Source organism: Polypterus senegalus, chromosome 16, assembly GCF_016835505.1.
Source record: "Polypterus senegalus isolate Bchr_013 chromosome 16, ASM1683550v1, whole genome shotgun sequence".
Lineage (NCBI taxonomy): Eukaryota > Metazoa > Chordata > Cladistia > Polypteriformes > Polypteridae > Polypterus > Polypterus senegalus.
In genome coordinates this window covers 100,930,715-100,944,677 of record NC_053169.1, presented here as the reverse complement: position 1 = coordinate 100,944,677, position 13,963 = coordinate 100,930,715, and the positions used below count along the sequence as shown (strand labels likewise).

At 44.5% G+C, this 13,963-nt stretch overlaps 1 protein-coding gene across 1 annotated transcript in view; it reads left to right on the top strand.

The window, feature by feature from the left end:
* Window positions 1-225: 225 nt before the first annotated feature.
* Window positions 226-13,963, top strand: part of disp1 (dispatched homolog 1 (Drosophila)) — a 47,483-nt gene continuing 33,745 nt past the window's right edge. The window contains exons 1-2 of the mRNA XM_039738068.1: window positions 226-452; window positions 9,671-10,276. Of these exons, the coding sequence (XP_039594002.1) occupies window positions 241-452; window positions 9,671-10,276 (818 nt within the window). The 5' untranslated portion in view covers window positions 226-240. The remainder of the gene's footprint in view (window positions 453-9,670; window positions 10,277-13,963) is intronic.

Genomic DNA, 13,963 nt, shown 5'->3' with positions numbered 1-13,963 from the left:
TTCATTTCGTAGAAGAGATTCCACATAATGGAAAAAAAATATTAATGTGAATAGATGAAATATTCAAGTGGCAACAGGAAGAAGCTGGAATTGCACGTTACCTCGACATCCTGTCTCTGTGACCTGTAATGGGAGCAAAGCCCCTCCTGTCCCCCCTCCCCTCGGACTCTCTCTCAGCCAGCTGTTACCAGAAGGGCCCGCGTCCCTGAGGGTTAAGTCTGAGAGGCGCTCAGCTGTCCTATGGTAACGCAGAGCCGAAGCGAAGCCCCAGCCCACCGCGCGAAGGCCAAGCCAAGGCGGAATCGCATGCACTGCGCTTGTCATTCAGGCTGCGCTCTCCAGTCTGGCGACGTCCGCTCGGCTCTCAACTTGTTGGTCTTCAGGCGGAGCGGAAAAAAAAAACCCACGCGGATCAGAGCTGAAGTGGAATTACCATCGGGACAACAATTAAGGTACGTGCAGTCTGGTGAGAGTTCAAGAGCTGAGCGCTGATCGCTGCTCCTCATTTCCACCCGAGTGTGTGGCGTACGTTCGTCAAGGCTCAGGGACTGAAGGTCGCGTCGGGAGCTCAAATGCTTGATTGAAAACAAAACGGTTAACTTTATGGTGCCGCTCTTTCAAGAAACAAAATCCCCTAACCAAGAATTAGTCCGTCTTGCTTAGCTGTGCTTCACAAGTCGCGCGTCTCTGCAGATTAGTTTTATTAGCCTCGAATCTGTGACTCCTCATCCTGAGGGTTGCATCGAAGGAGCCCTTGGAGTTTTGTGGAATTTTCGCCTCGTCTTATTACGGGCTGTCCTGTGACAAGGAGTGCGCCCCCCGCCAGCTGTTTACGCTTTAATATGACAGAATCGTGTTGATCGATGTGTCTGCATGTCCGGTAGACCGACAGAAAAGACATCGCTCGGCGACATGCGAGTCTTAAGAGTGGGCGACCGACACTCCGGTAAAGCTGACGGCGTCCGACTGGGAAACGCTAAAGAGTGGACAATTGGGGGTGCGCACGGACAGGGCAACAGCTGCACTTGGAGTGACACGAAGAAGAGAAAAGAGGGACGAGCAGCCGGGGCCATGCGAGATGAAGTGCGTGAGCGCAGTTGGGAGACGAGACCGATCTGCGCGCGTGTGTGTGTAGCTGTGCAATGTGTGGCCTTCAACTTCATTAAATGTTACAATAAAAGACATTCATTCATGTGTAAGGATGAAGATTAGGAGTGCGGTTAGAGTGAAAGTGACGGCATACGTATGTGGACTCGGGTGCACTGTGTGTATGTACAGTGGTGGGGCACACGCTTGGATGTAGACGTGTGTGTGTGTGTATATAAGGAGTATGATAAACAGCAGGCATCGCATAACCGCAAGAAAATTATTGAAATGGACTTGACCGTTTATCTGTGTAATATAATCCTGCACATTATATACGTGTGTGTGGATAGATGTACAGTGTGTTCAGAAAGCACTCGGACCCTTTCACTTTTCACATTTGGTATGTTATAGCCTGATGCTAAAATCGTTTACGATAATGTTAGTAATGCAAAAGTGTCTAAAATTCCGTTTTCACTTCATTCTGGGGTATGGAGTGTTTCTTTGATGAGAGGAAAAAATCTAAATAATTTTAAGTTGATGCATAATTAATGTACAAAAATGTGAAGAGACTGCAGATACAGGAAAAAATGACAGGTTCCAGCATCCCCTCACTCCTGCAGGTTTGGAAAATAAGTAAATACATGAATGATTTTATGTTTATGTAAATATAAATATATATATAAATATATATATATATATATATATATATATAGAGATATATATATATATATATATATATTATATAGAGAGAGATATAGAGATATAGATATAATATAGAGATAGAAAGATGTAGATATAGAGATATAGATATAATATAGAGATAGAATAGATGTAGATATATATAGATATAGATATACATACACATACACAATACTGTATGTGCACTGTGCACAGCATACAGACATGCAGGTTAGATGAATTGCTAAACTGGCCTGTCTTTGTCTTCACCCTGTGAGAGATATAAAGTGTGTGTGTATAGTAGTTTGGTTTGTATAAGTAGTAATACACAGAGACTATAGAGTGATCTCCTTATGTGTAGCCTGATGTATGTGCCCATGTGATAATAAGCATAATAAAGTGTGAAAGACAATTATAATACGTAGTATTGACAGCATAGCTTTAATATCCATCCATTATCGAACCCGCTATATCCGAACTACAGGGTCACGGTGGTCTGCTGGAGCCAATCCCAGCCAACGCAGGGCGCAAGGCAGGAAACAAACCCCAGGCAGGGCACCAGCCCACCGCAGGCTTTAATATCTGTATTTCTATTTGTACGTGAGTGTGTGTGTGTTGTTATAATAGAGAGATGTATACATACAGCACAGAGTGAGTGTATTCTGTGTGTTTCTAATTTGTTCTGAACTTGTTGCTTTCAGGGGTCTCGCACACACACACACACACACACACACACTGCACTCTCCTCACGTCGTCTTTGTGGATAACAAAAATGTTCTTTTAGCTCAGCAGGCCCAGACCCCCTCATTATTTGGATTTGCCTCTGGACTATCAGAACAAAGTTGCAGGTTTGAGTGTCGGGGGTCTCTGCTTTGTAGTGTGTTTTTTTTTTTGGTCACATCGCTGCTCTTGCAAAGTGGGGGGATGCAGAGATGGAGAGCAGGCCCGCCGTGTTGAGTCGTATTAAAAGGCCGAGTGACTAACTGTTATGAGGCGCCCTTTGGGCCGTGAGGGTCTCGAGACGTGTGGCCCGTGTGTGGTAGAAGTAGGTGGTTTTTTTTTTTTTAAATATCCCCCATCAACCAGGCTTTAGCCGTTGTCAGCGGGGTTTTGTAACTTTGTTCCACTGAACCACATTTCACAATGGGATTGGCCAGAATGTTTGTAGAATATGAAATATTTCGTGTATTTATACAGCTGAAGTGTAAAAGTCATGTTGAAGGCGCATGAAGACGCTGCCACTGCTTGCATTAAATCTAGAGACAGGAGAGATGCTGTGTAAAAGGTACAGACCTGAAAGGTGCTATAGAAATGACACACAGGACAGATACTATATAAAGGAAACTTTGAAAGGTGCTGTGTAAAAGAGAACTCGATACATATAAACGATAATGTAATATGTGAAAAGCAACACGTGACAGAGAGTTAGTTATGTCGTACTTGATTGATCGCTGAAGGCCAGCACATGAAACGAATCCCCTAGCAGAGACCCTCTTCTTTCGTTTTTAAGGCACATTTGAGTTCTCGTGCCCCGCAGCTGTCCTAAGACTGTCATTTGAGTTCAGCAGGTGCCATCTGCTGGGCTGGGCAACTCGACGGGTCCTGCCCAAGCCTGATGATGGCGTGTGTTCCTGGTGAAAACTGGACCAGAGAAAGCGGCGGAGGTCGGCCGGCCGGCTCGGTCTGCCATTGGTTTCTGAGGAGTTTTTATTCCGATACGCTAAACTGCGAGGACGACGGCTGGTTAGTCTTTCTCTCCCCCTTCCGGGTGCTTGTCCCGTATAAGACCGGTGTGTTTACCAAGTGGGCAAAGCTTTTCTAGGCAGACCGATGGGTGGAGCGAGGGTGGCTCTTAAGGCCTGAGGGTCCTTTGTGGGAGGGTTTACTTTTTTCCTGCAGTGAGACAAGTGGATATAATGGGAGCAGAAACCCCTGTGTTCCCCGTCTGGTTTCAACTCCTCCTCTCTCTCCCCCCAATTTAATTTTTTGATAGTTCAAACTGATTGGTTGTTGACAAAATTATAATATCCCCCAAAAATGAATTCCTGGCCAGGCTGCTGTGATGAGCACCTTAGCACTATAAGTGACCGCGTCAGCCAGCTAAGCATTTGAACCCGGGCCACTGTCGTCTTAGCTTTACATTCCTATTGTTCACTGTTATTAATAATCAGATCCCTAGCCACTATATCATTATTATTATTATTTACTATCATTATTAATCTGAACCCTGGCCTCTAGACTATTAATATTTACTGCCATTGTGAATAATTGGATTCCTAGCCACTAGAGTAATAATAATAATTTCTATTTTTAATAATCAGAATCCTATCCGCTAGACTAATATTTTCTGTTATTAATAATCAGATTTCTAGCCTCTAGACTAATATTTATTAATAGATTCCTAGCAACTAGAAAATTATTTACTATTATTATGAGTCCAATTCTTAGCCTTAAGACTGATATTATTATTTCTTGTTATTAGTAGAACTGAATGGTATGTGGTGTTTGTCATCATAGCTCCAGAGTCCCAGGTTCAAATCCCGGCCAGGGCACTTTCACCAGTTTGGGGTTTGAACTTTCTTTTGTCCCTCGTGTGTGTGTGTGTGTGTGTGTGTGTGTGTGTGTGTGTGTGCGCTCTAAATTGGCATGGATGTGTGCCCTGAAGTCGACTGGCACCCCGTCACCTTCTATTCCAGTGCTGCCAAGGCAAGGTAGTCTGCAGCTCCCTGTCACTCTGAACTGTTTATGCAGAAGACATTTTAAAGGACAGCACTGAACCTTTGTCTGTATGTGTGTCCTTCTTCTTGCTGCTGTTAAGGGTTGCCACAGTGGTATTTATTTTTTATTTTACGAGTGTCTGTAAAAAGCCAGATTTCCCCCTAGGAATAAATAAAGCTCTCTCCACCTATTATTTATGTTAGAAGATAAGAAATTTGACAAAGGAAAGGAGACCCTTCAGTCCCCAGCTAACCCGCCCACCCCAAGCTCGTCTGTTTGGCTAACAGCTAAGCTGTCTCAAAACTTCATCCCAGTGTCCCATCCAGGTACTTCATGAACACTCGAGGGTCCCGGGATCACTCATTTTTGGTTCTCCTTGTTCTAACGGACAGGGTCTTCAATGGTGAGCACACCGAAGTACCACAGTGCCTACAAGCTGAAGTGTGAAAGTGGTGGGATTTGAACTTGGATCCTTGGGGTGTTAGATGCAGATCCCTAGCTGCTGGACCACTGTTGTTGTTGTTGTTGTTGTTCTTTTGGCTGCTCCCTATAGGGTTTGACACAGCGAATCATCTTGTTCTGTATCTTATTATTATTAATTATTGCACATATATATATATATATATATATATATATATATATATATATAATAATTTATTATTAAATAGTCTCAACAGTGGTTCATAGTCCTGGGACATTAACTCTGTAGATTCCTTCATTAGTAAGAGGGGCAAAGTGGAGAAGCCCCTAGCTTCAGGTTCGATTTTCACTTTGGAGTTCTGAGGACCCCCAGGGTACTTTCTGCTCCACACCTCAGAAAAGGTCACCCACCTGAAGCCAAGCATGTTTTAGGCCTCGCCAGTACAAAAGCTCGGGTTACTACTGGAAGAGGAGTTGGTGAGACCAGCAGAGGCCACTTACCCTAAGGTCTGTGTGTGGACCCCAGTGAGCTTGAGATGAGATGTAAAAGCCATGGTCCTGACTCTCTGTGGTCATTAAAGATCCCTGGGCATCCTTGAGAAAAAGTAGGGTGTATTCTGATGTCCTGACTAATGGTCCACTCTGGGCCCCCTAATCCTGCTCTGTCACTAAATTGGCCATCTCTCGCCCCATTAACACCTAATGGCTTGTGCGTGATGGATTGCATGTAATGGCTGCTGTTGCATCATCTGTAAGTATATCTCCCCCCTCCGTCTATGTAAAGCACATTCAGTAGCGAGAAAAGCGCTAAATAAATGTTGCTGTTAATATTATATACTGTGTGTGTGTGTGTGTGGATAGAGGGATTCGATTTCCATCCCGTCCAGGGTTTGTTCCTAACCTGCTTGTCTACTTTTCCATCCAGTAGTGAGCTCACGTTTGAGTCTCCATTTTCTTCATGCAGCGCACAACGCGTGAGAACTTAACTTTCCGATCATCTACTTTATCAACATCATCCTCTTCATCATCCTCCTCCTCCGCAGGCCTGACTGAGTGGAAAAAGCTTCCAGACGAGCGCGTTTCTTCAAAGCGCGGCACCCGCTGCCCCCTGGCACTCGGCGGCCCCCCCATAGTTGAGATGTGCGGCGTTTCATCTTTTATTTACGGTCGGACTCCGTCAAGAGGAGCCATCCGATCTCTCCTGAGCGTTTGTTTTGCTGCCGCACACTCGCCTCCTCTTCATGCCAAATTCTGCGATTAAAGACTTTGGCAGCCTTACAGCGCCGCGTCTGATACGCAGGCGGCTTCTCGCGGTCTGGGCTTCTTCTTATCATCTTTGCTGCCGAAGCCTCCGTCTGCTTCTAATCACGAACATGTCCACCGGGCGGCTGTGTTCTCGGCGCGGCGCTGCCATCTTCGTCATCCTTTAATTAAAAGAAAAGCGTTGTGTGCACGGAGCGCCGTTTGATATGCGAGCGCCTCGGCGTTTTACGATGATCTAATTTAGCGGCTTGTTTTAATGATCGCTAAGCATTTTCGCCTTGGGTGAGTCTGCCTGTAAAGCCCGATTGTACGTTTTATGGCTTGCAGATCGTTTCCAATTATACCGGCATCAGATACTCATTTGTGTGCTAAGGCGCCCGACATCTTTTTCCCATTTTTACGCAAACCGTCGAGAACAGGTCTAGTAAGAATTCGAAGCCTTTTAAAAGACCTGACTTTATACGCATTCCTTACGTGTTTTATAAATATGCGTCCACTTTCTGTCGCGCCGCTTAATCCAGTCCGGGGCGGAGCCTATCTGGGTGAAGGCGCCAGGGCATCGCAGGGGGCATTCTGGGAGGGGGGCACCGCTGCGCTGGGTCAGGTTGAATGGTGGTGGTGGTGGTGGTGATGATGATAATGCTGAATATCGGCAATCTGCTGTCAAGTATGAAAAAGGAAACCCCAGGAAAGTGAGCTCATTCCTGGCTGGTAAATTCTAGAGCGCCACAAGGAGCAAAAGGCAGGAACCAGTCCTGGACTGGGTGGTAGTCTATCACATGGTATACATAACTCCTCCCCCAATCCTGGGATTACTCCTGCCTGGCACCCGATGCTCACTGGGATTGGCTTCAGTTGCCCCACTCTGGATGGAAAGACTACAAAGGCGTTTTTCTTCCTGAATACCTTTAGGTGCGTTTTATGGATTTTGGCCAGCTGATCACAAAAAACACCTTTTTTTTATTACACTGTTTTTTTTATTGCAATTGCCAATTTTTGTTTCCTATTGTGAGTAGAAATTCACACCCAGTGAGCCATTTTATTAGGAAAAACTGCACCTGCCTATCCACCTGATTTATGTAATCAGCCAATCGTGTGAGAGCTGTGCCATGCAAAAAATCCTGCAGAAACCGTTTAGGAGCTTCAGAATCGGGGCAAAATGCGATCTCCGTGCTAAACGTCTGAGATGGGCTGAAATCTAAGTAATTAACTCAATTAATTAATATTGGCACCGCACAATGCCTAAATGGTATATGGCATTTACTATGGGATTTGCAAAACTAGTGTTAATGCTTGTGATACACCATCTGTTGGAATGGAAGATGGCATGCATTTTAGAACTAAAAATGTCTGATGTGGACGGACACAGAGACACGTCTCCTTTTTATTAAGGTGGGATATATACTAGCTGTGCCTCCCATAAGGCAGGTTTAAAAAATGAAGTAATCAACATAACTGTGTGTTGCCGTTTGCAATGCGGTGTGTCCGTCCGGTTGTTTGTCTGTGTTGCATATCGTTTGGTTGAGGATTCATAAAAGACGTGCTAATGTTTGTGAGGCGCCACCTGTTGGATAGCAGGGACATGGCAACCGAAGGGATAAACAGACGTTTCTTCTTTTTATTAAGAACGACATACATGTACTGTATACAGTATATGATATACAGGGTATGCACATATGGCTTTGTGTATAACGTATGTGTGATAATGAAAATGTATGGAGGGGAAAGACGCTTTCTACATTGATGGATGGATGGATGGAAATGAAAAGCACCATATCAAAGCAAGAAATTAAAGTTCAAAGAGTGGCATTAAAAGCTATCATCTGTAGATATTAATGTTCTGGTTTGCCAAGAAAAGAGCAAGCTAAGATTAAAGAAATCTATTAAAGGCACTAAATCATAAATAGTTATGCCATGAAAATAATGTGCAAAAAGCAGATAAAGAGGACGTCAATTATAACATGGCACAATATAAACTTTTTTTTTTTTAAATGACATGGTGTTTTTGAAAAATGAAATGGCGGAGGCCCTTAACCACCCCAAAAAAATTGAAATGTCACTAAAAATGTAGGCATTGTTTATAATAAAAAAAAAAAAAGACTTGTTTCAAAAATGCTATAACATTAAGTTCATCCATCATCCAACCCTCTATATCCTAACTACTGGGTCCCGGGGGTCTGCTGGAGCCAATCCCAGCCAACACAGACAGAAAATAAACCCCGGGCAGGGTGCCAGCCCACCACAGGGCACACACACAAACACACCAAGCACACACTAGGGCCAATTTCGAATCGCCAATCCACCTAACCTGCATGTCTTTGGACTGTGGGCGTATGCAGACACGGGGAGGACCCGGGAAGTGAACCCTGGTCTCCTGACTGCGAGGCAGAAGCGCCCCTCCACTGCGCCACCGTGCCACCCACATTAAGTCCCTTTTAAAAATAAAAAAAGTCCCGTTCAAATTAAAAACTGCGAGGGAATTGCAATTAAATACGTCTGCTCAAGCAAAGAATCTGCAAATGCGATTTTTCAAAAGTGGTGTCTGGGAGGTCTGGACGCTGATCATAGGGTGGGGCAGGCCGAGTCGCTCTCATGCGCAGGGTCCCGAGCCCAGGAGCTTTTAAATGACAGAGTCGGTTATTACATACAGGAAATGTTTCTTTATGGCTGGGCAAACATTAAAAAGGCATAAAAAAAATAAAAAAAAAATAAAAGCAAAAGAAGAAAAAAAAATCCTGAACGTGAGTGTTTAGAAATGAAGCTGTGAACATGAGGAGAGAAACCGGACTGGCAGCCTGGGCAGGAGCCTTGAAGAGCTCGAAAGGCTCCCGTGGGTCATCTGAGCTTTGACGGCGAGTCAGAGACCCTCGACTCCTCCATAGCGTCCTCCCCATTACACCCCCTTTCAACCACGCAAACATCTCGGTGGCCACTTGCAGGAACTGAATTGTCACACCTCTTCGTCATTGAGGTGACCGCATGTGTGTCACCCCCTTAAACCTGCACATATCACTTTATGAGTGATCCTTTATTAATCATCAGGTTGTCTTGTTTTTTATTTTTTATAATTCTTCTGAACTGTAGCTGTGATGTCGTTCACTTCATGTTAGAGGAGGCATTGAGTCAGTAAAGCTGGGAAGAAATCTTAGTATGCGGGTTTACTTTTACAAATGGGAATATTTCAAAGGGGGATTCTCTTCTATACCCACTGTAACTTCTTCCCATTTACACCTCTGTGTGTGGATTCATCCTGCACTATGTGGGTGATTTGATCATTTGAATGATATCCTTGGAAAGGTTGGAGGGTCTGCGATATAAGAACCTACCATTGCAGACTAATAAGCCATAAAGCAAAATAAGGTCTGAGATGGGCCAGGATTGGTTTCTAATTAAGCCACTGGAACGAGAACCTGCAGCCCACCAGGACCCCTGATGTTTGAATTCTTTGAGATGGTCCACCAGTTGCACTTTTTTAATTTCTGTTTCTTAATTTCTGTTTTATTAGGCCTACTAGACACCTGAGTATGGCAATGAGTAAAGAAAATGATGACCTCCTGGTTCACGGCTATGGTGGGATCTCGGCAAACGCTGCCAGTTCCAGCGTCTCCTCCTCTTCTTCCTCCTCCTCCTCCTTCGACAGAATCGCCCCAGCAGTCGATGGAGTCTCCAACACCAGCGACGGAATCCCCTCCGCCAGTCCCCAACAGCTGTCCGTCCAGGAGGTACAGAGGTCAAAAGTGAGTCAAAATGGCAGCCTCAAGCAGAATGGCACACTTAAACTTCCGGCCCTTTCTTCAGACAATCCGAGGTCTCCCCTGCTAATGGAACAAGTATTGCCTCACTGCTGCCACCATTGTCCATTCCATCATCCTTTCAGTTGTCCTAACAACCAACAAGACTGCCATTTGGTGGGTGGCAGCAGCCCGGCGACCTCCCCACTGACCCCTTGCTGTGCGCACCATCACTCCGAGTACCCGGCTGTCAGGCCGATCCATTCGCCTGTCCATCAGACCACCTGCTGCCATCAGCCCCCTGCATCTTTTTGTTTGCACCATTGCTGGCAGGACCATTTTCAGCACCAGGCTATTCAGGCGCATAAACCCATTAAGAGGTAAGAGACTCTTTCTGACTATTTTTAGTTTTTGGTGGTTTTTTTTTGGCAACTCTTAAGTTACGGGTCTGCGTTTTGGCATCGAAGCTTTCGACGTCAAGTCGAAGTGCAGCTTGAGGTTCATCGGGCGCTTAGTTTGAACATCGTGTTCTTTTATGTGAAGATGAAGTGATGTCACCGTAGCTCGAGGCTGAGCTCTGCTTTCCTCCCACAGTGGTCCTCCTCGTCTGCGTGTGTTGTGTCTTTTATGGCTGCTTGTTTTTGTCAGCAGGGGAGCAGAGCCTCGGGATGGTGGGGGGGACCATTTAGTCTCCGAGAAAAGTCTTGGAAAAGCACCCACCATTTACGGAAAGATTTACAAAAAGTTTTAAACTCAAAGTTGTCTTTTCGGCTTTCGTGCGACTGATTGGTGCAGTGGATCGGCGGGGCACAAAAATGTAGAAGGCAAGCGGAGATCCTGCTGCTGCTGTGCTAACACTCCGATTGTGACGACTTTGTTTCCCAGATCTCGAGGACGGAGTGACTGTTATCCGATTACAGATAATAACCAAGTTATTTAAAATTTTTTTATCTATAAGCCAGGAACATAACATATATGTTCATCTACAATCCTTCCATCCATTCTCCAACCCACTATATGCTAACTATAGGGTCATGGGGGTCCGCTGGAGCCAATCCCAGCCAACACAGGGCTCAAGGCAGGAAACAAACTCCGGGCAGGGCACCAGCCCACAGCAGATTCAACTACAATTTAAGTTTTAAATGTCATTAAACAATCAATAATAGGTCATTTGATTTGAAACATTTTAAAAATGATTTAAGAAAGGGCAGATAAAAATCATATTTACCATTCAGCTGAACATAATTCATGTTGGGAGGGAAAAAAAATGACTCGTTAATGCGAGTCTGGTCAGTGACAAACATTTTAGTAATCCCGTACAAGTGCGCTGATCAGTCAAATTTGGTGATGTTTATTGCAGCGAATTTCTTGGGTTTGCCGACTCTTCTCTGGAAGTCCACTGTGGGGTCACATATTTTTTTAAGCCGACGTGACACTGAGGCCCTCCCTGAGCAAATTCGTCGGAACACCATATTGATACCGGGCCCGGCCTCCTTGTGGTCTCCAAACAGCCTTAGTTCTGTTGGATCTTGTGAGATATTCACTTGAGATTCTGGACCACGTTGACCTGACTGTGCCACACAATTTCTTTAGACTGCACACCCATGCTGTGAATCTGCCGTTGTCCCTCATCCCTCAGGTGGTCTACTGGAGTCTCATCTGGTGACTAGGAAGGAAGGCCACTGGACTCCCTATCATGATCATGTCGTGTCAAGTCACTTGCAGAAATTCTCTACGGGGGCTCCTTTTATACCAGCAGCAATACCCCTGTATAGTGCCTCCCTATGACTGGGATTGCCAAATCAGAAGTTCTTCCATTTTTAGTCATTGTGGTGTGTGTTCAGACCATACAAGTGTGTCTGTCTGTCTGCTAAATTCCCCCACAGGAACAAATAAAATTGTGTATCTATTTGTCTGTGTTATAGTGCCTTTCATATCTCTCAGTCTGTCTCTATCTAATCCTGCCAACTACACTATCTGTTATACAGTCATATGAAAAAGTTTGGGAACCTCTCTTAATTCTTTGGATGTTTGTTTCTCATTGGCTGAGCTTTCAAAGTAGCAACTTCCTTTAATATACAACATGCCTTATGGACACAGTAGGATTTCAGCAGGGACATTAAGTTTATTGGATTAGCAGAAAATATGCAATATGCATCATAACAAAATTAGACAGGTGTATAAATGTGGGCACCCAACAGAGATATGACATCAATACTTAGTTGAGCCTCCTTTTGCTCCTTTGAGCCTCTCGACGCTGTCCTCCTATAGCCTGTGACGAGTGTCTGGATTCTGGATGGAGGTATTTCTGTCCATTCTTCATACCAAATCTCTCCAGTTCAGTTCAATTTGATGGACAGCCTGCTTCAAATCATCCCATAGATTGTCGATGATATTCAAGTCAGGGGACTGTGACGGCCATTCCAGAACATTGGACTTCTCCCTCTGCATGAATGCCTTTGTAGATTTCGGACTGTGTTTTGGGTCATTGTCTTGTTGGAATATCCAACCCCTGCATAACTTTAACTTTGTGACGGATTCTTGAACATTATCCTGAAGAACTTGTTGATAATGTGTTGAATTCATCCGACCCTCGACTTTAAGAAGGGCCCCAGTCCCTGAACTTGCCACACAGCCCCACAGCATGATGGACCCTCCACCACATTTGACAGGAGGTAGCAGGTGTTTTTCTTGGAATGCGGTGTTTTTCTTCCGCCATGCAAAGCGCTTTTTGTTCTGACCAAATAACTTCACTTTGTTCCAAAATGAATCTGACTTGTCTAAATGAGCATTTGATACAACAAGCGACTCTGTTTGTGGCGCAAGTGCAGAAAGGGTTTCTTTCTCATCACCCTGCCATACAGATGTTCTGAATTGTAGAGTGATGTACAGATACACCATCGGCAGTGAGATGTTCTTGCAGGTCTTTGGAGGTGATCTGTGGTTGTCTGTCACCATTCTCACAATCCTGTCTCTTCATATGCCACTCCTGTATTTTTTTTGGCCTACCAGACCTGCTGAGTTGGTTTAACAGCAACTGTGCCTGTGGCCTTCCATTTCCTGATTCCATTCCTTACAGTTGAAACTGACAGTTTAAACCTCTCAGATGGCTTTTTGTAGCCTTCCCCTAAACCAGGAGACTCAACAATCTTTGTTTTCAGATCTTTGGAGAGTTGCTTTGAGGATCCCATGCTGTCTGTCACTCTTCAGAGGAGAGTCAAAGGGAAGGAAGCACAACTTGTAATTGACCACCTTAAATACCTTTGACCACTCATGACTGGACACTCCTGTCTATGAAGTTCAAGGCTTGACGAGCTCAGCCAACCAAGTAATCAGCATTGAGCAGTGACAGCCATTCAAATCAGCACAATGACAAGGGGACCCACATTTTTGCACAGCCAGTTTTTCACATTTGATTTCATTTCATACGACTAAATACTGCGTCACTAAAAATCTTTGTTCAGAAAACACCGCAGTACTCCTAGTAAATGAAAGACACACCACTGTGATCTTTACTGTTGAAAGGGGAGTCAATTATGCAGGCTGAGAGGGGTTCCCAAACTTTTTCATAGGACTGTGCCTTTCTCCTCTCTTTCTTTCTTTTTCTTTCTTTCTTTCTTTCCTTCCATGTTGCTGTAAAGCCCACTTCTTAGACTTTATTATTTTTGAGTGCCTATTCTTGGCTCACATTTGCATGTCCTGTTTTGATTCGCTCACAAGAGCCAAACTGACCAATCGTATTGCTCTTTGGGGACACGATACATACACACACACACACACAGATCTTCATGTTTTAGTATGTGTGTGTGTGTATGCATATATTTTCAGAAATCCGTAGTTAATATTGCCTCACAGCTCCAAATGTGTAATTTATGAAATGTGCCAAATGGTTCTGAGGGACTCTCTTGATTTTTGGCTCAGTCGTGTGGATTTTGCGTATGTGATGGGGAAAAAAAAAATAATGGGCTCAGAAAACAGATGGAAAGAGAAGAGACGGCAATGGAACACACAAGGATATCGCTTCGCAGAAAAACAGTTAGGTAACGTGTCAAAGTTTAAAGAACGGG